The sequence below is a fragment of the Ictidomys tridecemlineatus genome, chromosome 2, assembly GCF_052094955.1.
Source record: "Ictidomys tridecemlineatus isolate mIctTri1 chromosome 2, mIctTri1.hap1, whole genome shotgun sequence".
NCBI classification, from domain to species: domain Eukaryota; kingdom Metazoa; phylum Chordata; class Mammalia; order Rodentia; family Sciuridae; genus Ictidomys; species Ictidomys tridecemlineatus.
In genome coordinates, this window is record NC_135478.1 from 140,274,574 (window position 1) to 140,300,209 (window position 25,636).

Consider the following 25,636-nt stretch of genomic DNA (forward strand, 5'->3'; position numbering starts at 1 on the left):
CATTTTAATGTTAAACACATATTCATACTTATAATAACCTAATGCTAATTTTATGTATCTCTGGGAAAAATCAGGGAATTCACATAAAGAATTTATAGTAATCCATACACATTAAAGGCTATACCAGTTTTCAAAGAGTAAACCTTGTCACTTAAATTATTATTTAAATGACTCTTGAGGAAAAATAGCAAACTACAGAGAAACAATGATGTTTTGAAATGTGCTTTTTGTTGTTGTTGTTATTTATTTGTTCTAATTAGTTATACATGATAGAATGCATTTTGATTCATTGTACATAAATGGATCACAACTTTTCCTTTCTCTGGTTGTAAACAATGTAGGGTTGCACCACATGTGCAGTCATGTATGAACCTAGGGTAATGATATTCATCTCATTCCACCATCATTTGAAATTCAAATTTTAAATATTAGGAATCTGTGCATAGTAAACAAGAACTGATTATATCTTTCAAAAGAAATAATCCTTTACATGCCTACCTAAAAGATAAAAAATGAATACTGAACATGTTTAAACACTACTAAAAGCAACAAATAAAGGCAAATGTATAGCTTTGAGGATTAAATAATTAAGGTATGTGCCCTAAGTTAAAAATCTTACGGTAAAATTTGTTACAGTGAGTTAATTTATTCCCCCAATTCTCTTATCTATAACCATTCCAAATCGTTATGAAAATATATTTTATGCAATTATCTTCTGATAGCCTGTCCAAAGTTCCAAACCTATTAAATGTGTACTTTCAAAAGAAAATCCGCAATCGATGATGTTTGAGATACTTCTTCATCCTTGATCACGCTTGATCCCTGACCAAATGAACTGATATTAAAATATTATGAAAAAATGTTCATGCATACCTAAAATGGATCTTTAAATTCTTTAATTTTTAAAATAAATCAGTATTCCACTTCCAGTTACCTTTATTAAAGTGATTCTTTTAAAACCATAATACAAAATTGTGCTTACAATGTAGAAAATGCAGGAAAAAGGATCACTTTTTATTATCACATTTAGTATTATTTCTTTTCCCCCCAACTAAAATGGATGGCTGGAAAAACCAAGTTACATTATTGCCTGTTTGCTTTTTAATGGGAAATTCCCCTACCCCACAGATATGCTAAAAGCTTTGCAAACCCAATCTTGTCAAAGAAATTAATACCAACCCAGTCAAAGAAATGAAAAAGTCTCATAAAAGGAAAAGAAAAAGGCTATCACATAACCTGAATACCAAACTAAATCCCCAAAGATATAATATAGTTCCTTTCAGGGTTCTCTTTAACAGAGTTAGAATTCTTTTTTTTTTAATATTATTTTCATGTGAAGATTTTTTTTAATCTAAATTAATTATTTATTTATTTATTTATTTTTATGTGATGCTGAGGATCGAACCTAGGGTCTTGCATATGCAAGGCGAGCACTCTACTGCTGAGCCATAACCCCAGTTCTGGTTAGAATTCTTTAAAACCACCAGATAATTCACCCTTTGGTGAACAGTAACAGAATCACAACAAGGGCCACATGAAGTTGACTCAGCAAAATTCTATCATGGTTGTATTTCATGACCTACATTTCATTCAAATTATGTGTATGGTATTTCCTGAAGAATACATTAAGCTAGTACATTTAATACTTTCACTCCAATGGTTAGTTAGTCACTATATATCTGACATATAGTGTTCATGTAAAATTTTCCAAAAGAATTTCATTTCAACAGATTTCAAAGAGGAACAAATTTTCAAAAATTTTGGGAAACAATATTTGTCAGTATTTTGCCAAATGAGAGCATTAAAACCAATCATAAACAACATAAAATCCCATCTATTATTTTTATAAAAGTACATTTGAACAAAGAGTGAGGGATATAACTGAATAAATTTAATTTTAGGGGGAAACTTTTATAATTGAAAACTTTTTCATGAAAAGAGTTCTAAGGATCAACTCTGAAACCTGTATTTTTAGGAACTCAGTTACTTTAAAGTTATCCTAAGATCGGAGATGAAGAAGGTTATAGAAAAGAGAAATGAACTGACAAGCAGGAAAAGAGCTAACAGGATGTGCCCCCAAACCTGGAGCATGTTATCAACCATCTTAAATACTGCTAATGATAGATAAGAGTTCAGAGATAATCAACAGTGATTTTAAGTAAAAGGTACAAGAAAAATCAAGAAAGAAAGCAGCATATAAAACTCTAAAAAACAAATTAGCAAAAAAGGATAGCTCTCCCCTTATTGGGGATCATTTTCTTTCTTTAAGGAGATTTGTAATCTGGATATGGACCTCTTCTCCCCTTTCCTTTACAACCCCTTATTGAATGTGCTTGATGGGGAGGTCTCACTTTCTGTGGCTTCCAACAACCTACCATCCCCCATACAGAAATGTACAAGATACACTCTCCCTGAGGATTTAAGAAGTGGGGCTGGGGATGTAGCTCAGGTGACAGAGTGCTTGCCTCACATGTACAAGGCCCTGAGTATGATAGCCAGCACCAACACCACCACCACCAAAAAAAAAAAGAAAAAAAAAAAAGGACTTAAGAAGTACTAAAAAACTGATAACTTATTTATCAGATACAGGTAATCCCTGGCCAGTTGTTAAGAATAGTAACCCTTTCTTGAGTGTCTAGAAAGCCTTGAGACAAGCTAGTATTTAACTAGACAATTTCAGCTACCTTTCAGATTTTAACCACACATTCTCATTCTTGATTTTAAGTCCTTCCAGAACAATTATTTTAGGACCAATTTTCAGATATGCAAAACAAATATATTTTCATTTTTATTCCATAGTTAAGCACATTCTGTTTGCCAAAAATTGCCTCAGAAAATTAAAAATAAGATAAATTAATATTATCCAATGCCTAACATTTTTTGAACAATTTAGCTTATAAACCAAATATGATTAGCACTTTATGAAGTGTGTATTGCCATATAAAGGTTAGTTTAACTATAAATTTTGAATAGGTGTTCTTGTGTGTATACACACATAAATGTGAGTATGCACACATATATGTGTGGGTATGAAGAAATGTTATTTACTGGGTAATGAAAAAAACAGGTTCCTCAGCAATCAATAGATTGAATAATTGACATTATCATCAATTTTCTTTCTTTCTCAAATTGCCTACATTAAACCCTATTTAGATTCCATAAAAAGTAAATTTAAAAAGAACTATCACCAACATTTTTTAAAGGGACCAAAGAGATTGTCTAGTTGAATTATCTCTAAAATTGGGACTCTATATGAAGTCTTTTAAGTTATTTAAACATGAGTAGTTTTAAGAGAATCAACTTCCAGATCCTCAACTTCTATACAAATTCTTAAACTGATCTGCCTGAAATTTCCCAAGTTGCAGATAGCCCTTCTCTCACTTTAAAGAAGAACCTACTCTTTCATCTCATTTACTGAGGTATATCTTCAATAATAAATCCATAAAGCATCTGCGTTTCCCAATATTAAAACGTTTCTATTAAGGGAAAAGCATGTTTTTAGATGTTAGAAACAGTGTTTGAACCATGTTCAGATGCTCTAAGTTCATACAAAATGAGATGGTTGGAGTACTGGCAACTTTTTTCTTTTTTAAACAATTCTGCTTCTTCCAAGACTGTATTATTGCAACCTCAACCTCTCCCTGCTATCATTGTCAAAGGACACATCACTATGGAGGGAGAGTCCCATTAGAGTAATCCCAAAAGAACTTCAATAAGAAGCCTAAACTCATACTTCATATACTTAAACATTAGTCTTTATTTTTAGTTATTCATGGATATGTACCCAGCTGTAATAAAGGCATTATAAACTGCTGATATTGTTTTTTTTAAATTTAGCTACTATGCTTTTTGAAATTGCTAAAACTTTCAAGATAACATATGATATAACTAATGGATGAACTTTTAAGTGACTTCTTTCAGATTTAATATGTCTCAATGACTTCCTTAAAATTAGAGTAAAAATTTAATATTTATTACCTCAATAAAGTAATAAATTCTAATAAAATTATATCAAACATCTTTTACAATTATAGTCATTCTGTAATTGGTTTGATCTCTAAGTGGAAAAAGAAATGTTTTTAGAGATCAAACCAATTGCAAACTTTTCTTTTTTGTATTTCCACAGGCAAACTTTTGTCATGAGTCATCTTGACATAGATTTCTGATAGTATTCTTTTTATACTACTTCTACTTTTTAAGCTTTCTTCCTGGGTTATAACTGAACTCATCAAGTTAAGCCCAAAGAATAGAATTTTGTATACATTAAAAAAATTTTTAAATCAAAGCTTAAGATTTACTATTTTTCTCTGAATTACCTTACCTATAACTAATAGGAGGACTACTCCAATTGTACTATTTTAAAAATCTTAAATTTGAAATGTGGAAAAAGTAATTTCTCATGTTTAGGATATAAACAATTATTTAGTTTTAAAAAATTAACATGAAGTACATACCTTTAATGAAAAATACATTGGTAGTACATTTTTCTTTAAATATTATATAAAATCATCAGTAGCTTTGTGTATGCTTTTCTTTTAAATAGTTAAAAGTCCCCAAATTAAAGAGAATACATTTAAAGTAGATTAAAATTTTATGAATATTCACTATTATAAATTCTTTTATTTTGTGTTAAAATTGTTCACATATATTTTGTGAAGGAGAAAAAACTAAACCTTATCTCAAATAGGATTTTATATTTTTAAATATGAAAGTGACATTTTTCTATTCCATTATAAGGAATATTGACAGCTACAAAAACAACACTATTGCTTTTTTTAAAAAACTTTTCTCATTATTTACATATATGATTCCTCAGGATTCTCTCCAAATGATAAGATAATATCTAGCTGCAATGTACATCATTTAAAATAGTTTTCATTATAGTTTTGGTCTTCAACAATCCAAATAAAGGAAGTGTAGGGTATAGACATGGTTATCAAAAATCCTACTTTCTCATACATGTCCCCACACCTCCATCATAAAACCCATCACAGTTTGCAATATGCAATCAGTAAGGCAAAGCTACATGCTTGGTAGTCATACTATTCTCACTAACAAGAGAAGAAATCCAAATGCTAGCTAATTTACTTCTTGGAATACACAATAGAATATGAATACAGAAGGTAATAAGACTATATTCATCAGAATATTTTTGTTTGGTCCCGTCCAAATAAACTTGGTTCTTTCTTTCAAAATGCTGTGTTTAAAGCTTTTCCTTTTAGCAGAAGTTGTTTACTCTCCTTAAAGAGAATATAGGAAGAGTCACTGCTTGTGCACAACTGAAGCCACAGGTGGGCGCCAATACCTGATTCCAGTTCCCACAGAGGCACACACTTTTCTGAGGACATTGATTTTTTTTTTCTTCTTTCTTTCTTTCTTTCTTTTTTTTTTTTTTTTTTTTTGGTACCAGGGATTAAACTCAGGGGCACTTACCCACTGAGACACATCTTAGCCTTTTTTTTTTTAAGATATGTTTTTTAGAGTCTCGCTAAGGTGCTTAGGGCCTTGCTAAGTGGCAGAGGCTGGCTTTGAACTTGCTCTGCTTTTGCCTCAGCCTCCCGAGCTGCTGAGATTATAGGTGTATGCCACCATACTTGGAGAGGACATTACATTTTGAATGCCATAATAAATATGAAGTAATGGCCAAAAAAAAAAAAAAGAATCTTTACCTTAAAAAATAAGTAAAATGAATTTAAGAGATCTTAAAGATAACTATTTTCTTTCCCCAAAAAACTTATTTGCTAAAAGATGTTTAATTTCTTACTGGAATTCTATTAAATGTGTGGTGTATGGATTAATAAGATGATGGCAAATGACCAGAAGAGAATGCATGATTCTTTAAGGAGCAATATAATAAAAAAAATTCCTCCAACAATTAAAAACCAGTATATAAAACTACTAAAACAAAGCTTAACAATACAATTTTCTGCTGTTGTTCACAAGGAACATTATCCAAATTTTCTGATGAGTAATAAGAAGGAATTTGATGAAAATAAAACAGTATAATTATTTACTATGTAATACCTTTTGTGGAGGAAAAAGTATATACACTTACTTTGTAAGCTGCCCTTTATTCTTATTGTTATCAACTCCATTGTAAGTCACAGCTGCCAGTTTTCTGCTTCTGTAGTTCTCATAGTGTACATTATTAGTAACATCTTTCAAGTCCTGCATGTGTGTTCTGTCATAAACAAATAGCAAGAGTTTGCTTTTACTAATGCAAGTTTTACCCAAACAAAAATTTCATACTTAAATAAAGCAAAAGATTATTCTTAATGAAGATATTTTTATCTGTCTTTATTCATACTCAAAGCAGACCAAGGTAAAATACACCAACTTAAGCAACAGAAATTTAGATTCCAAATGAGATTTTAAGAGCCACAAATCCCTTAAAGCAATTTCTGAAGAATGAACTGTCTATAAGAGTATTGACCCTGATGGTACATATTTAATTTTACTAGAGAAGGGAAAGGAGATTAGCTCATAAAATCTAAACGAGATTGCTTTTCTTTAAGCAACTATTACCAGATTAATACACAGGGACACTTCAAGTTGGTTTCAAACAGGGGAATCAATTTAGAGTACATTTCTGTTTTTTCAAACTCTCCAATGATGATTTGGTTAAATAAATTTTTCTTCCATATTTGTTTCAGATATAAAATCAATACATAGAAGATAAACTATACAATTTATATGAAACAATTTCATCATTCTTTAGAGTTCATTGAAGATACTCTGAAGCTGCTCTATGGATATCATTTACCAACAGTGTTCTCACGAGATATCATAGTACAAAGCACCGGATATGTTCTTTCGAGGTATCATAGTACTCTATTATCTAATCTTCTCTTTTCTCATCACCCATTATTTTTTAATTTCTTGCATCTGCCATCTTCCGTCCTTACCACTTATCACATTTCCCTTCTGGAAGACAAACCTAAAGATATGCTATATGAACTTCCTTATATCCAGAAAATATGTATGATTACTTTACCACCCAGTTTTGCAAAGTACTCTTAGAATGTAACATTTAACTACTGATTCATCTCCTTCTTTCTGACATTTCCATAGTTCTTTGATAGTTTACTAATCTCCTGTAATACTCTGTCCTTTGATAATTCATACTCTCTTGAGCCACACAGTTACATTTAAAGATCTGATCTACAATTAAGTCAGAGAGCTCTTAATTCCTAGCATATCTGGTAGGTGAAACTGATTGCTAACTTGTTACTGATCCTTAGAAGAGTTCTACTTTCTTCCCAGCCTAGAAGTAAAGGCACTCCAATCCTTTTTGGGACCATACATGTCATAGGTGATACTATCTTACCTCTTCTACTATGAAATCCATTTTGCCAGAAACGTTATTTTTTTTTGTACCCTGACTATAGATATATAGTAGCTTCAAAACAACTGACAACTAAAGAATGAAGCTAAAATATAACTAATGTTGATTTTGGGAATAAATTACTATTACTAGCTTCTATAAGCAGAGAATAAAAAAATTGTGCCAACATAAAAATAATATTTTATAATTTTAATTATTATCATCACATGTCACTCTATTAATGAAAAATCTTCAAAGCGCCTGAAGAAAAGTATAGTGAAATACAAGATGTATAAAATAAAAACAAGGTAAACTTTTTGTTAACCTATTTTTGTTAGTGTCATCTAACATTTTAGGTAATGAAAGATCTTCTTTTGCAGTAAATCTTTTATATGATTGCATAATTCTGACTTTATTGGGTGGGGGACAATACTGGGGATTAAATTTAGGGCCTTTCATGTGCTAGGCAGGTGTTCTATCAATGAACTACATCCATAGCTCTTAACTTTTGCCAGATATAAAAGCCTTTATTTCTATTTAATCATACTTTACTTTATCCTTTTAAGTCTCAATTCATTCTCCATTCTTAAAATAATTTGATAATTAGCTATATAGTTCTCCCTAGTTTCAGGAATGTTTTTTCCATTTCCCATTACTGATCTCAAAGTGTTCTCTCTTTTTTTTCCTTCTGTTATTTCTGTACCATCCCATTCCTACACCCTTAAAATATTTGCAACATTTTCTTCTCATTTTCCTTGATTTGCCTGCAGCAACCAGTTCTCTTAATTAACAAAATGACAATTCTTTGAGGTTGAATCTTTCTTAGAAGCAATCACTATTCCTATCTTTGGTCTGCAAGATTTCAAATACTTAAGATTTATAGACATCGGCAATATTAGTATTGTTATTTCTTAAGTATCTGTTAAATATTCACTAAGTATTTTTATTTTGAAGATATGAGCTACAAAATACACAGTTTTCTATGGTAGCATATAAGCTCAAGATTTTTTTCATATTTTCATACATGCATACTGTCCTGCTGCTTTGTTGATTAAATGTTCCTATAGACATGGTCAATTTGCTCTATAATACTTTTATACTAGAGAGTTCTCCTCACCAGCTGCCAGTCTGTAAACATTCAAAGTAGCTTCTGGACTGAAAGGTCTAGCTCAGTAGTAGAGCATTTGCTTGTTGGAAGGCCCTGGACAAAACAAAACTAAGTAGCTTCTGGCTCAGTAAAATTAGCCTTCCCTTGGTAAAGGAATATAGATAATGGTTGATTATATATTTTCAAAGTACACAAAAAATTTATAGAGTACCACTGTGTTAAGCACCACAGCAGATTTTAAAACCAGAGGAAATACAATGGCAATTAATATTTATTAAACAATTCCTACACACAGACTGCCACGAGAGATTGCATTATTACCTCTTTCAAAGTAATACCTTAAGAATGGAAGGGAAAGAGAACAGCTTGTAACAGAACCTGAAGTGTTGTGTTCTCAAAACCCTGAGGATACCCTCTCACAATGTGAGGCCTGGCAACCCCAAGGGTTTAATCAATCTTATAATCTACTTTCTATCAGAAACATCTGATTATGTTCTCCTTTGAAAAAATACCAATTATATGACAATTTCTTTGACTTCAAAATTTCTCTAGTTTACTATTTTTCCTTATGTATTTCTTGTGATAGTAATCACACTTTCTTAAAATTTCCTCTTCATTTGTAAGAGTGGGCTTTTTGTTATTCCATGATTTCCAATTATCACCCATGTGTATATTACTGCCTCTAAATAGCTTAAAAGATTCCTGTACATTGGGAAAGTGGGAAGTCTTTATTTCTATTTAATTATAACTGGTAGTTGAAGAGAATATGATGTGAGAGCCTTGAAAAGTAAGATGAAAGGGAGGAGCACTGGAAAGAGGGATTAGGTAGAGAGAGGAAACCATGTGTCTCAACAACACTGTAGCTCATTCTGTTCCATTTTCTTGCTAATGTCTCTAGCACTATTAACATTTTCTTCTCTCAACTGCTGTTTTTTTTTTTTTTTTTTTTTTTGAGGAGGGTGGGGTGTGATCAAGGGATTGAACTCTGTGCATCATACATGCTAGGCCAGCACTCACTCCAACCCTGAGCTATGTTCCCAACCCTGCTGCTGCTTCTTTTCTAACTCAAGTCCCTGGGCCTCTAATCAAAATGACCTCAATATCCGAGGCTTTCCTTTTCTTTCAACAGGTATGAAATGCACAAGTTAGGGCTGTTTTTTCACCAGAGAGGAAGACTGGCTTTGTTCAGTGTTACAGTACAAAAACTGTTCCATCCCACCAGCTACTGAACTCTGCACCTTTTAACATACAAAGTCTAGCTTTTACCATTTTCCTGTCTATTCCACTCTTTATCCTTACTTCCAGTTCTAAACCTCAACATAATGCATGTTGATAGACTGATTTTCCTTTGTATCCCTAGTCATGCAACTTATTTTGTATTTTTGCTAAAACAAACCATAGAGAAAGAATCCAAGTTGTCTACATCAAGTACTTAATTCATTGCTAAGATGAAAATACCAATTTAAATTAGCCACATTTATAAAGGTAAATCTGTACAACTCTAACTTTATTTAAGGAAACAAAACACTTATGCTATTTTCATCACTGTTTGTACTTACCTTATCAACATATTTCTTAGAATTGTAAAATCACAATGTTCACCATTTTCAACTATAAGAAAAAAAATAGACCATATATATTATTTCCACTAAACCAAGTCTTTCCAAAGGAAATCTCACAGGAACATGAGGGTAAAAACAATGAAAGAATATGTAGAACTGGTTAGATCAATTTTTCATTAAGGTAAAACTCTAATATAGCAAATAATTGCATTATAATATTACTTTACTATAGTTGAATCCTCAGTGATAGATAAGTAAACCTAATAAATGAGCTACGTGGAAACATACAATTCTAAAAATTTGAAAGGAAAAATGTTTTTTCTCATTGGTAAAGATATATTTATTCTGAAATGAAATATATTTTTAAAAATTAGTAGTCTGGATGAGGGGAGAGTCACTTCATAAACACTTTCTTCATAGGTAAACAGAATAAAAAGATGAGCCAAGAACTTAAGACTCTTTATTTTATTTTAAAAATAATAATAAATAAATGTATATATACATATTTATAAACAAACAAACAAATAAATAAATAAAGAGACACAATTTCTCCAGTGTAGATATCTAAGGGGTACATAAGCATAAATTCTAAAGTCTCAGGCCAGCAACTAGAGGTTCACTGGGTCCAACAGATAGCTAGGAACAAAGGACAGGGTCACTGGTGGGATATCTAGAATAGACAATAATCTGGAATGATATACTAAAATTCACAGAAAGTATTAGATCAAACCAATATAAGAAACGTAAATTTGAGGACACACTTGTATTGCTAAGAGATATTCTAAGGTTTGCTGCTATAACATTTTATTGGTATTTAAAAGCTTTTATAAAAGTAGTAAAAAGAATCTCTTATAATAATTTGTAAAGATGTGATGGCAAAAAAAAATTATTTCTGCTTTGAGAAATGAGTTTATAAATATTTTCAATGATTCTTGAGGATCCACGACCCATCTGAGACTAAAATAAATGTGATGGGTTTTCTCTCCAAATTATTCGATTTCAGAGGGTTCAGCAGAACTCTTGGAAGCAATCTTTTGGCCCTGAGTATAGAAGTCCTGAATTATAAGAATGTTTTCAAACAAGAAAACAGAAATTGACCTAATGATGAGAAAAAAAATGTGGTGGGGCATTGACAACTGACTTCTAAAGTATTACTACAATGTTAGAATTTAACACATACTTCCCTGTATGTATTAAAGGTTTGAAAATATAGAAAGTTTGAAAAACATACTGTACTTCTGAAGAAAATAAGACTAAAGGAAAATAAAATCAGAACTATCGTTAAAAATCTGGATTGTTTCAATGTAGTATGCATATTATACTAATTATAAATACAAAGTTTTATTGCATTTATGAGATTTTACAAGTCATTCACTGAAGAAAACCTTACCTTCAGCCACACCCCAAGGATACTGCCTTCCTCTGACCCTTTTGCCATTAACTTCAATGATAGTATTACTACCTACCACAGCAAGAGGTAAACGGTCCTATAAAATAAAGTATTCTTGTTCAAATACATCTCTGTAGTCCTCATAAATCTAAGAATAAAGTTATATTACTCAACAGATTAACAAGAAAATTGATAATAATTCAACATTTTTGTAGGCCATTAATAAATATTTATAAATTGAGATTATAGGATATTACCATCAAGGTAATCAGTGAATATAGTTATATCTTTTCTGAAAATTTAAAAATACTAAGGCAGATGCTATCAAATTATTTGCTAAAAGTCACTCCAAAAAACTGTCCCACACTGTGAGGGAAAAGAATAAAAAATATATTGATATTTAGGGGAGGAAAAAATGAAGCTTGTGATTAATTGTATCTACCCTATCATAAACCAACACTAACAATACAACACTAGAAACAAGAAATATTTTATTTGCTAAACTCTAACTTCAAAATTTCATATCCAAGAAACTTGATTTGTGTTCACCCACATTAACTCGGAGTATAAAACTTTCAAAATTCTTGGGGCTTTCAAAAATACCTAAGTAGCTATTTTATAAAACCCCAGAAATTCTTCATTGTTCATTAATTCAAAGATAACTGGGTTATTTGCCTACATATGCCATTTTTTGGTATACCATTTTTAAGTCCAGGGTACCTAAAATCATTTAAGATATGAATGTGCTATTCACCTATTTTAATCAATGTCTTAATTACATGTAACAGCTAATCAACCAAGTTAACTCCAAAGTTGAATTCAACATTAAACAATCTTGTTTTGTAAACCAACTCCTTAAAACATTGATATTTTTGGTCTTTTCTGTGGAAAAGGTTCCCAAATATTTTCACACACATGTACATGCATGTATATATATTTACGTACATATACAAAAATGTATGAATGAATCTACCTTTATCTTTTTAACCAGCTTATTTTCTTCTTCATCATCTGTTTCTGGAAATTCATATATTTTAATTTTATGTTCTTGAATTTCTTTCATTATCTAAAATGGAAGAAATAGTTAGCAAAAGAGCTCCATATATAATTAGTATGTTGGCCCTATTTTTAGTAAATTTCTTGGGTTCTTACATGAGACCACATAGCTTCTGGTTCTTTACTGTTTTTCAATGATGTAAAACTGTAATAAAAAAACAAAACAAAACAAAACAAAAAAACAGAACTAACAACAAAAAAACTATGCTAGTCTTTCTTTTTTCCTAGTACTGGGGACTGAACACAGAGGCACCTTACCACTGAGCCACATCCTCAGACCTTTTTAGTTTTTGAGTCAGGGTCTCACCAGTTGCTGAGGCTGGCCTTGATCTTGTGATTCTCCTGCTTCAGCCTCCTAAGTTCTATTTTTTAGACAACTATTACGTTGACAAATAAAACCCAAAATTCAAAAATGTTAAAGTTGGGGCTAGGGTTGTGGCTAAGTAGTAGAGCATTTGCCTAGCATGTGCAAAGCACTGGGTTCAATCCTCAGCACAACATAAAATAAATAAATAAAGATACTGTATCCAACTACAACTAAAAAATTTTTTTAAAAAATGTTACAGTCATGGGCTGGGGCTGGGGCTCAATGGTAGAGTGCTTGCCTTCCACATGTGAGGCACTGGGTTCGATCCTCAGCACCACATAAAAATATCTACAACTAAAAAAATAATAAAATTTAATACAAGTTTTTAGAAATGTTAAAGTCATTTGGTTATAAAACCAAGAGTTCCAAAACTATAAAAACCAGAAAGGGATTTCACCAGTTGGTTTCTACCGTAATGGCTTTAGGTCATTTATTTACAATAACTGAGATTCTTATTCTAGATATAACTCACCAACTATCTTATTCAGCAGACTAAAACTCACCTAAAAATTTTATACTATGTGGCCAGAATGAGTGAAACTAAATATAACATTGGTCCCAAGAGAAAAATTATACTCTGATAGGTAAATATCCTTGCATGTACAGTGTATAACACAAATCAAAAAGCAACATATACAAGACTGGACATCCCACAGGATGAAAATATGCCCTAGAAATTAAGAAGCTCAAGAGTTAACAAGAATGAAAAGATCAAAGAAGACAACTTGACTCCAAATTCAAAATGAAATACAGTCATCCAAATAATTTTCAACTACTTACCCTATTTGAATTTGCAACAAACAAACAGATAATGTACCTAGAACTCACGTCCTTGCTTACATTTGGTGCTACTCTCAAGGAACGTATTCTCAACAAAGTAAGTTACATGGTTACTATACTAAATAGAAACAAAAAGAAGTAAAAATTGCCCCGGGGTGGGGGGGGGAGAGAAACAGGATCACATATCTTTCACAACTGGGACATGTCCTACATAGAAAAAAAGAGTAGAAAAAATTGATGAGATGACAAATAAATGACTAGCAGACAAAAAGAAGCCATAGTATCAAGCTCTAAGAGTAGTGGTTCTTGGGTACAGGCTGTATATTAAAATGAACTGAGAGAGCATTTTCAAAATAAATACTAAAGCCAGTAATAACTGGTCGGGATAAGCCCCAACAACTCATTTTGAAAAAGTTCTCTAGATGATTTTGATAGAGACTCCTGGATAGAAATCATTATTCTAAACATACCAAAAAAATAAATAAATAAATAAATAAAATAAAAAAGAAGAAGAAGAAAAAGAAGAAGAAGAAAGAAAAACAACAACCACCACTAGGGTTAGAAGTATAACTCAGTGGGAAAGCATGTATGCGGTCTTGCTTTAATTACCAATTCCCCAAAGAAAAACAGGAAAAAAAGAAAAAGGGAACTGTGCAACTACTAGAATGTGACCAATTTGGAAGTAGAGATCATTACTTCTTTGTCTTTTTTATCTCTAAGTTCTCGGTACAAATCCCAATAGAGATATAATGCAAAATAAAGGGAGAAATGTCATGATTAGTATTTGAAATTTACACTACAGTATAAGACAAAAACAGGAATGATGGAAAACAAACAAAAAAACCATATTCCTGATGGAAATATGTCTAGTAAAAACAATATACAAAATATTCTCAAAAATTTACATGAATTTAACACAACTTCAAAGCATATTTCAACAGGTTTTTCTTTTTGTAAAAAGTTTCAAGGTAATCTAAAATTCATATTGAAAAGTGAAGAACGGTATTTTTTTTTATAAAGAGAACTATAACAACAGTAAGAGATAATAACTCAAAAAAAATTTTTTTTTAGATATAATACAAAGTTTCTGTGGTTTTAAAAAAATACAACACAAATTGTGGATGTGTAACTGACGTGATTCTGCAATCTGCATTTGGGGTAAAATTGGGAGTTCATAACCCACTTCAATCTAATGTATGAAATATGATATGTCAAGAGCTTTGTAATGTTGTGAACAACCAATAAAAAAAATTAAAATAAAAAAATACAACACAAGCCTAAAACAGAAACTACAACTACTAGAATGGGAGAGAATTCCACAAATTGACCCTACATTTCATAAAATGTCACGTACAATAAATTAAGACAAGATAATGAGGAAAACGTGTCATTATTTAACTCAATATTAGTGATAAAACTGGGTATGAGTTTAGATAAAAGCTTAAACTATGGAACATATATATCTCTAATACATGGGGAAAACATGTCTTTCATAAAATGCAATAAAAATTAAGATATAAAGAGCAAAAGAGAAAAAAGAAAATGCACAGTAAAAATGAGAGAAAACTAGCAGAGCATGGTGGTGTACACCAATGGCTCAGGAAGCTGAGGCAAGAGGATTGCAAGTTCAAAGCCAGCCTCAGCAAGTTAGCAAAGCCCTAAGCAACTGTGTGAGACCTTGACTCAAAATAATTAAAAAGGTGGGGGTTGGTGGCTGAGGATGTGGCTCAGTGGTTAAATGCCTCTGGATCCCAGAGAGGATGGGGGAAAGGGAGAGATAAGTAAGAAGGTAGGGAGGGAGGGAGAGAGACAGAAAGGGGGGGAGGGAGGGGGAGGGAGAAGGGGAGGGGGGAGAGAGAGAGAGAGAGAGAGAGGGAGGGAGGGAGGGAGGGAGGGAGAGAGAGAAAGGCATACAAGGCAAGGGAGGTGGGGAGAGAAAGAGAGAAAACTAAATATCCAAAATAAAGAGAATCTATAATAAATACATACAGGCATTACTTAATATTATTCTTCAAAAAGTACAAAGGTTTTGAACAGGAAGTTCATGAAAGAAATTTTAAAATGAACAAATCTGCTTCAAAAAATGTTCAGTCTTTCTGAAAATTAAAATTAAAAACTGGTAAGATTAAGTGAAACAAATATATTCATTATAGAAATTTGGTTTGTTTTATTGGGAAAACACTATACAAAATGCAGAGGCAGGGTTAAAGGGCTATAAAAATAACCAGATACTTTCAATGAGCAATCCTAGCTGTGGCAATTCATTCTAAAATAATTCTATAAGGTGTGAGGAGGGGTGGTGATGGGAGTTATTTAAAATAATCTTATTTAAAAACTGACAAAGCATCAGGTTACTATGATAATGGATAAAAATTTGAGAAGAAAATTAAGGCAGAAGATTATTTTCAGGAGTTATTTAATACAATTTGACAATACTGTAAATCCGAAAGAGAAATGTATTGCAACAAATTATGTGAAAAATGGTAAAAACTGCAAATTACATGAATAATGGGAGAAACCCAGGAGTTAACTTATTTTGCTCACCTGTTTTTTAAATTGTTGGCATTCCTCCGGTGTGAGTGTGTCTGCTTTGGCGATAAGTGGGATGATATTCACTTTTTCATGCAAACGCTTCATAAACTCAATGTCCAATGGTTTAAGTCTGAAATACATAGTATTTAATATGACTGAACTGACCAATTTGGGGAAACAGATTCTTCACATTCCCAATGACCAGTAAATACAATTAACTGCTTGACTTACTTATCAGAAACACTCTCTGATGAGGTATTAGGCCAGCCAACAGTTAGGTAGAACAGGACTTCAATCAAGAAACACTGGAGTGACTAAGAAGGCTTTTTGATTCCTGCCCTTGAACACCCAGTTCATAGGGTTTTGGCCCTAATAAAGAATTAAAAAAACCAGAAAGGCTCCTAGTAGAATTTCTTAGAATCAACTATTTATTAAATTTCACAATCTTCTCAGACAAGATACTTAAGAGAACCTTCAAAATTCCTTCTGTCCATTACAATCTGGCTGCTGCCATCACTTTGCCGTTGTATTTTTCAAGTCACAAATCTTTCCATAAGGATGCTTACCATCACAAATTGCCCAATGTGTATATCTGTCATCACCCCCTCATAAGCTCTTCTACGATCCTTTAAGGTATTTTATAGGATCCTCTGTGTAAGGCTGGTCCTTCAAAGAAGTACATTCCTTAGAATTCTCTACCTGGCCCTTTTAAAAAAATTCTATATTCTGTATGATTTTCATCATTCAATAGATTTTGATTATCCTCTACAGACCAATAACTCCCAAATCTTTTTACACAATCTAGATCTCACTTAAGACCAGATTTGTTTACCCAATGGTTAAACTGGGACATCTCATGGGGGGCTCCTTCAAATCAAAAGCTTTATGTTATGGTTTAGATATGAGGTGTCCTCCAAAATCTCATGTATGAGAGACAATGCAAGATGTTCAGAAATGAAATAATTAGATTATGAGAGTTGGATGTTGTGGGATGAGGTATCCCCCAAAAGTTCACATGTGAAAAAAATGCAAGAATGCTCAGGGGTGAAATAATTAGATTATAAGAGTCATGATCTAATCAGTAGATTCATCATCCACTGACAGGGATTAAATAGACAATAACTGTTGGTAGGGTAAGTTGTGGTTGGAAGAAGTAAATCACTGGGAGCATGACCCTGGGGTTTATATTTTGTCCCTAGTAAGTGGAGATCTCTCTTTCCTTCCTGACTGTAACGTTCTGAGCTGCTTTATTCTACTCCACCCTTCTACCATGGTGTTCTGCCTCACCTTGGACCCAGAGCTATGGGGTTGGCTATCGTGGACTGAAACTGTGAACCAAAATAAATCTGTCCTCCTCTGCATTGTTTCTGTCAGATATACTCTTCACAGCAATGCAAAAACTAAAACAACCTGAGTCTCAGTATTTCCTCCTCTTGTATGCTTCCCAGCTCAGTGAATTTATCCAATTACTCAAGCCTGAAATCTAGAATTGCTCTCTAACTCTCACTTTTGAAGATTCACCAAGATCTGCTACAGGGGAAAACATTCAAACAAATATGTATGCAAATATGTACCTACATACTCCTCCACTTCCATTACTTTAGTTCAGGTCACCAAGACCTCTGGAATGGAGAGCCACATGAGCCTTTTTGTTTCCCTATAAACTATCTACACTGTAGACATCCAAATCTGATTTAAATCATTATTTGACTAAAAGCCTTACTGAAGGACACATTCCTTAGGTTGTGTGGCTCACAGGGCTAGTAAAGACAAAGATTCTCCGTCTGGACTCATTTCGCAGCATTCTTGGCCTATCTTTTGCCATCTCCCACTTCCAATGTGCCATCCTTTATTAATTTCTCACAATTTCTTGAAAAGTACCATAACTCAACTGTTGGCCACAGGTTATCACCTTTACCTGAAACATCCTTCAATTCCATCTTCCTCCTATTTGGTTTAATTCCTACTTTTCATTTTGAATCTGGCCAATTTCCTCTGGGAATCCTCTCTAATCTACGACTACACAATTTCTAAGTGGTAAACACTTAATGAACTGCATATTAATTCCTGAATATGTATTCATTTTGCCTATCTTTTCACTAAAAGATCTTCTCAAATGAAGGTTTTATCTCATCCATCTGTATCCTCAGCATTTAGCACAATGTTGGACACTTGTGAAGGTGCCCAAATATTTATGAACAAAAAAAGTAAATTACTATGATTTTCTCTATGTCTTCGGAATTATAAGTGAAAACCAAAGAAAGTCCTTAAACCTACATCCTACTTAAGACTAAATATTACACCTACATCCTACTTAGGACTAAATATTAATGTTCCAAAGAAGTAAGTAAAGATAATAAGAAATATTTTTGCATAGCAATACCATTCTAAAGTAATATTCTTTAATTTTTATAAAGCAGTAAGAGAAACTGGAATAAAGGTCTGTTATTCTATTGACTAATATTGACTTAATAATTATATTGATACTATTTTTAAATTAATAAATAGTTGAAATTGGGAAGATTGGAGTCCAGGAGTAATACGATACTCCTTTATACTAACAAAAACCATTATACCTCATTGTGGTAGTGAGGCTGACCAGCACAAAAACAGAGGTAAAGAGAAAAGAAGATACAAATATGAAAATTTAAGATGGTTGCCTCCTATTGCAAATCTCTCTATCCTGAGTTCCTTGGAATTCGTTACTGGCATTCAAAGAATAGAAAATACCATGGAAAAGAGTATAGCTGAAATAACACTACACTATGTATAACAGTGTATTTACCTCACTAATACTAACGGGAAAAAAAAAAACCTATCCATCTTTGCGAAAAAATTAAAATATGCTTATTGTCATCAATCTTTACATATATCATTAAATATAAAGTCATGGCCTATTCAACCTCAGATTTCTAAATACATATGGTACAGTTTCCAATTTACACCCATGAAAAGTTTAAATTACCTCTGCTTTATTGAGCTATATAGATAGGCTTATATAAACCAGTGTTAAAGGCAGAATTCAGTTAATTTTTTTATTAAATCTTAAGAGCATTTAATATAAAACATTAAAGTCAAAATACAAGTTAACTAGATTTTATATTTAAAACCAGATAATGATTAATATATTTTAAAATACAGATAAAATAAAATTATTTAAATTTTACAGATAACATAAAATTAAGTGAGCAGTTTAGTGATATTTCACAATGTTGTGTGATCATCTACCTCAAGAACTCTTCATTTTATAAAATTGGAATTCTATAACAAATTAAACAATAACTATCCCCTTCTCCCTCCACCTAGCACCTGGTAACTACCATTCTATTTCTGTGTCTATGATTTTGACTACTGTAAGTACTTCATTTCAATGGAATCATACAGTATTTGTCTTTTTATGACTGGCTATCTTAGTCCATTTTATGCTACCATAATAAAATACCTGAGACTGTGTAATTTATTAAAAAAAAAAAAAAGAAATGTGTTCTTTCACAGTTCTGCAGTCTGGGAAGCCCAAGTCAAGGTAGTGGCAGGTGTGTCTAGTAAAGGCCCGCTCTCCCCTTCTAAGATGGTTTGAATGATGCACCATCCTCATAAGAGGAGTGCTGTTCCTTATGTGGCAGAATACTAGAGGGGGCAATTCAGTTTCCAAAGGGCTTTCTATTACAATGGTAATTTATTCATGAGGGGAATCATTCACATGAGTTTTGGAGGGAAAGAATCCAGACCACTGCACTGGCTTACTTCACTTAATGTAATGTTCTTAAGATTCATCCATATTGCACCATAAGTCTATGTGTTCGTCCTTTTAAGGCAGAATAATGTTCAACATGTGGCTATACTAGATTTTGATTATCTACTCATCTGTCAATGGATACTTGGGTTTCTTCCATGTTTTAGCTATTATGAAAAATATACTGCAAATGAACATGCATGCAAAATTATCCCTTGAGAGTTCTGTTTTAATTGTAACTTTAAACTGAGTATTTATTTATAATATCCCAACTTTTAAAGAGAAAGGTTTTTAAAAATAATCATGACAGAGAATCAGGGAAGTCAATTTTCTTAGTATAAAATGAAGGCCAATGAACATTTAAATCAGTCTTTCCTTTAGGATAAAAGGTAAAACCTTATAAAAGTCTCAATAAAACTCTTCTTAAATTAGTATACAAATTTCACATGCTTACAAAATGACATCAGCAGAAAACATTTCATTCAATGTTGACTATATTCATACTGGTTGAAATTTTTCCTCTGTCCCTTTAATTTTGAACAGGTTTATCTGTTCATTAACAAATTTAGTTTTTAAATCTTGTTTTTAACTAACAGAAAGTCCTTTGTGAAAATTTTAAAAAATAAACCCCCGTTAGAGAGAAAAGATTATTTAATCTCAAAGCCTATTTATAGCAAAATCACTGACCACAGGGGAAATGATAAATACCCCCCACACACACACACACACAAAATAAAGTACAGTATGTTTCTCAGGAAGAAAAAAGTTCTGTATAAAGCTTACTAAATTATATTTACTTTTTTAAAATAGTGGTGGTCAGTATTTAAAGAATGAGACACCATTTTAAAATTGAAGTGCTGAGTTGGTTTTTAATTTTAATAGCAGCTACCTAACAGTGAGTAAAAAAAAAAAATGGAACAATAATAACTGAAATAATAAGTTATGCCTATTTCCTCATCCACTTGGTAGGATGAGGTAGAAGACAATAAAATCAATACGTTAAAATTTATTTCTTCTTCAAAAAAGGAGTCCTTCTAAAAAAGAAATCTAGGAACTACTCAAACAAGATAGAAAAGCCTTAATTCATTTACTAAACTGCATGGGTTTTCAGTCTTGAGTGAGCAGAGAATTTAGAACTCTACATAAAATTCAGTGTCATATTCTTTTACTTAGTTTATGGTATCACATAATGGGCAAAACTTTGCTCCATTTCTAAAAATAATTAAGCTAACTATTCAAAAGCATATTTTTGCATAGAGGAAATAAAAATTTTGAACTCCCATTCCTGTGTCAAACAAAAAACAGGTCAAAGCCTCTACATATCATTTCAATTATAAAACTTTTTCTAAAAACAAACAAACAAAATAAGGCATTGGGGGAACCTTCATATTTCCCATGCAATTTTAAGAAATAAATTTCCCCAGGGGGGATGGGAGGAATGTAATTTCATGAGAAATACTAACGCTTGGAGAGTGTCCAAAAGATCTAAAATAATAAAACTGGTTATGAGCTTACTAATTTCTATTGACTTAACTGCAGGTTAAAACTTCATTCAGCTGACTTCCAGGATTAAGTCCTAACAAATTAAACTAGGTTGATTAAAAAAAAAAATTAAGGGGCTGTGGCTGCAGCTCAGTAGGAAAATGCTTGCCTCCCATGTGTGAAGCACTGAGTTCGAGCCTCAGCACCACATAAAAAACTAAATTAATAAACAAAGATATTGTGTGTCCATCTACAACTTGAAAAAATATTTTAAAAAATTAAATTCAAGAAGTAGCTGCCTAGGTTCTTATAAAAAACTTTATATAGTGTTCCCTTTTTTAAGATTACCTTTTTTGAGCCTTTTAACTAGATGAGTCATTTAAATGATAAAAATTTATAAACTTCTGAGAACAATGTAGAATATCCAAAGGTACACTTTCACCTCTCTAACCTGCTAGTGCAAAAATGTTAACTTCATAATTAAGGTTCCCTGCTCTACCGATAGAGAAAATGGACATCAGACTACAGAAAAGATGGAGAGAGAAACCAAAAACCTTGTTCATTATTTCAACATGGCTTATAAGGAAATTGCTTTACATTATTGCAATTTGAGTATCAAAGGAAAATGTTGTTCTACATAATAATCTAGTTGTTTTTGGTGAAGAGGTGGAGTTATCATTAAGTGACTGAATTACTCTGAGTTACTGACTCAAAGAAAAAGATTGAAGAAGAGTAATTAAAAGCATCTGCAGTTGATAATAACACATACATCTACTCAAAATGACAGAAGAGTATAAAGGGGAAAAAAGGGGTGAGGAGTTTACAGGCTAACTACTAACAAACAGAATAATCAAATCAGATGTACATCTAGACACATGGTCCTAACTCCTAATAAAAAGAAGGTTAGTACTAATGGGTATGAAATGGAAATAATGTGACTTTGGTAGCTAAGGTGAAACAGAAGCCAAATGGACTAACTGAAGAAATGGCAAAATTATTTAAAATTTCTTAACATTAAATCGAAAGACAATTGTTATTGCTACTCCTGCTTATTTGGTAGTTCAGTTAGTGACAAAGTATGGTCAAAACAAACACTGAATTAGTCACGTTGAGACCTCAAACCATGGTGAAAACCCTGCTACTTTCCATGAAGCAGGTACGATACATATGAGGAATTAAGGGATAAAATCACTTGTTAGTTTACTTAGAACTTTAAAAAGTTTGCTCGTAAGTCATTTCTGCATGGAATTTGGTCCTTTATCATTGGTCTAGTTTAGTTATATGTGCTTCCTAGAATAAGGATTCTAAAATATGAACATAAAGATGAGAAATACTAAACAACAACAACAAATGCATCAGAACAATCAAGGTACTAACCCATGTCCTGAAGGAGCAACAAAGTATAAACAACACTGCACTCTGTTATCAGGCATCTGACGTCTGTTCACTCGAGATTCTGCATTTAGATAATCCTCAAATTTACTATCAATGTAGTCAATAACAGGCTGCCAACTGTGGAATGCAGATAAACAACACAATTAAGTTACAATCTTATAAATGAATGAAAAACTGATAACCATAAGATAATAATCAATATTTTTAATTAGGTAAAAACCAAACTAATAGAAGGATCTCAAACAATTCTATTCAGAAACAGGTAAAAATTATGTTGAATAAACCTTGTTCATTATTTCAAAAGATTTAAAATGCAGTGTGAAGACCTAGTTAATTATGAACAAATTACTACAAAAATGCTAAGATACTTTCCAATATGAAAACAATTATATACGATTTTAAAATGGAGATTACTTTAATATAAAAACATTAGGATAAACTTATTTATGGGTTTTAAGAGAGAAAATCACCTCAAATCAATGTGGACTAAAAAAAAAAAAAAAATTCTGTTTATAAAATACTGAGAGAGACAGGTGCAGTGGCACATGCCTGTAATCCCAGAGACTCAGGAGGCTGAGGCAGGAGAATAGTAAGTTCAAAGCCAGCCTCAGCAATTTAATGAGGCCCTGAGCAACTCAGTTAAGACCCTGTCTTTAAATAAAATACAAAAAGGGGCTGGGGATGTGGCTCAGTGATTAAGTGTCCCTGGGTTTAATTAGAGGTTTAAAACAAACAAACAAAACAAAACTTCAATAACTACTTAAGACTAGAATTTCATAAGTTAATTTACTTAAAACTGAAGGTCTAAAAATTGGGTAATTTAGCTAATTATTTAGAAAATAATTTATGCAATTATAAATTATAGTAAAGGGAAAGTTTGACATTTATTACAATAATGAGAATTCTTATTTATTACACATTTATTACAATAATGAAAATTCTTACCTTTGTTGCTTAAGATTTTTGTTAAAAATAATTATGACAGGTATTAACTCCATTGTATAGGAAAGAATTACTTCAAAGTAGTTAAAAAATATTTTCAAATAAGTGGCAGGGTTGACATATGAACTCAAGTCACATCACTTAAAGTTCAATGTTATTTATTAACGTAAGTGGTAAGCAAAAGAAGTCTAACCATGCTGATATCTCAAAAGCCCAAGAAAGCAATGAGAACAAACACTTCTTACCAATTACTATTATCCACTGCATCTCCAAATCCTGGGGTATCAACTATTGTGAGCAGCAACTGGACACCACCTTCTTTGATTAAAACTTTGGATTGTTCCACCTGTAAGAGTCATTTGGTACAGATGTTAGTATCATGCATTACACCAGATATTTCCTACAAGGGATATAAACAGTGACAATCAAATTTTTCTAAACCAATTTGGCAATTATTTACAAATTAATCTACTCTCTCCCACAATTTTCTTTAAAATCAATTATTGCAGCCATTAGAATCCTCAATACTTGAAAGAAAAGCATGTATGTATATAATATACCATTCTCTTGGTATTTCATACTGAGTTTATGGTTCATACTTTACATAAAGAAGGAAAGAGGAACTAATGAAGTAGTAATAACCAATAGAGCTATATACTACGTGACCCAAATACACAAACAATATAAATAAATAATTTGTTTGAATAATTTGGTAATTTATTGAGTTCAAATGTGATTAATTATACAAGCATATCTCATCTAGCGTTTATAATAAACAACTTCCTGGACTAGTCTCCATATAGTTTTATCCAAACTAATTACTCAAACAAACTTACTGCCATCCCTTCCCTAAATATTTTTCAGTCAACTTATATGCTCCATTTTCTGAATAACACAAATCAATAAAGGTCCAGGTAGTGAAAATGTATTCTGATAAGACTGAAACTTTACTAATTAAAATCTTCAGTTATCTTTTCAATTTTCAAATATGTTCTGTCTGATTAAAGGTTTTAAACTTATACAACAATGGTTCTTGGCACAATTTGTTTTCTACCCAATTAAAGGATAAAATGTGATCATGACCAAGAAAAAAGCAACTTCATATATGTTGACTAAAAGGATTTGAAAAGAAAGTGATTAATTTCTGGGTAGAAAAAGTTTGGCATACTGTTAGAGAATATGGAAATGGGAACTCTATTTTCCCTGTTGCATTTTTAGATACCCGCTCTTGCATACAAAGAGAATGAGAAGCTCAGATTAAGATTGCTGAGTAAGAACACTGCAGCAACTATACCCAATAGTACCAAGAAAATATACCTAGATAGTGGAATTGTTCTGTATCCACTCTGTCCAATATTGTAACCACCTGGTAATGTAGCTACTCAGCCCATAAAATGGTGGCTAGTGCAACTGAAGAGCTAAATGTTTATTTTTATATTATTTGAATTTAATTCAAATTTAAATAGTCACACATGACTAGTGACTACCAATAAAAGAAGTTTATCATTAAGAAAAACTTGTAAAATCTTGAAAAGAAAACAATCTATAAGATTTAGACATGCATGTCTCTGGAGGTCTTATCTTTTAGATCAATGATTTTTCAAACTGCTTTGATCTTGGCATAAGCTATCAGTAAAAATTTTGAGTATCCCGAATATAAGCATATTAATCTAACAAACTGGTAATCTAAATATTAAGTATTAATTTATCTGCAGATTTAAAAGGCAAACGTCAATATATAAATTATAATATTCATCAGTATTAAAACAAATTTTTAAATTATGTTCTCTCTCCTGGCTTAGGAAGTCCACATTTTATTTATCTAGTGATCCTCTAGTCAAAGGACAACCTGGTCAAGTCTACATTTTAAAATATTATTATTATTGGATTATTTTCCAGATCCTTCATAAAGACAGGTCATTTATTAATAACTGTTACTAAGCAAAAACATATTAAATAATCATA

General features: G+C 31.8%; 1 protein-coding gene across 4 annotated transcripts in view; it reads right to left on the reverse strand.

Moving 5' to 3' along the window:
• The window catches only part of Septin7 (septin 7), a 107,023-nt gene that overhangs the window by 22,834 nt on the left and 58,553 nt on the right, over positions 1-25,636 (reverse strand). For all 4 annotated transcript variants that reach the window (XM_040291843.2, XM_078039858.1, XM_078039857.1 and 1 more), the window contains 7 exons: positions 23,917-24,017; positions 22,712-22,846; positions 16,132-16,249; positions 12,358-12,450; positions 11,385-11,481; positions 9,992-10,043; positions 6,056-6,181 (listed from right to left, as the gene is read on the reverse strand). In XM_040291843.2, the coding sequence (XP_040147777.1) occupies positions 6,056-6,181; positions 9,992-10,043; positions 11,385-11,481; positions 12,358-12,450; positions 16,132-16,249; positions 22,712-22,846; positions 23,917-24,017 (722 nt within the window). The remainder of the gene's footprint in view (positions 1-6,055; positions 6,182-9,991; positions 10,044-11,384; positions 11,482-12,357; positions 12,451-16,131; positions 16,250-22,711; positions 22,847-23,916; positions 24,018-25,636) is intronic.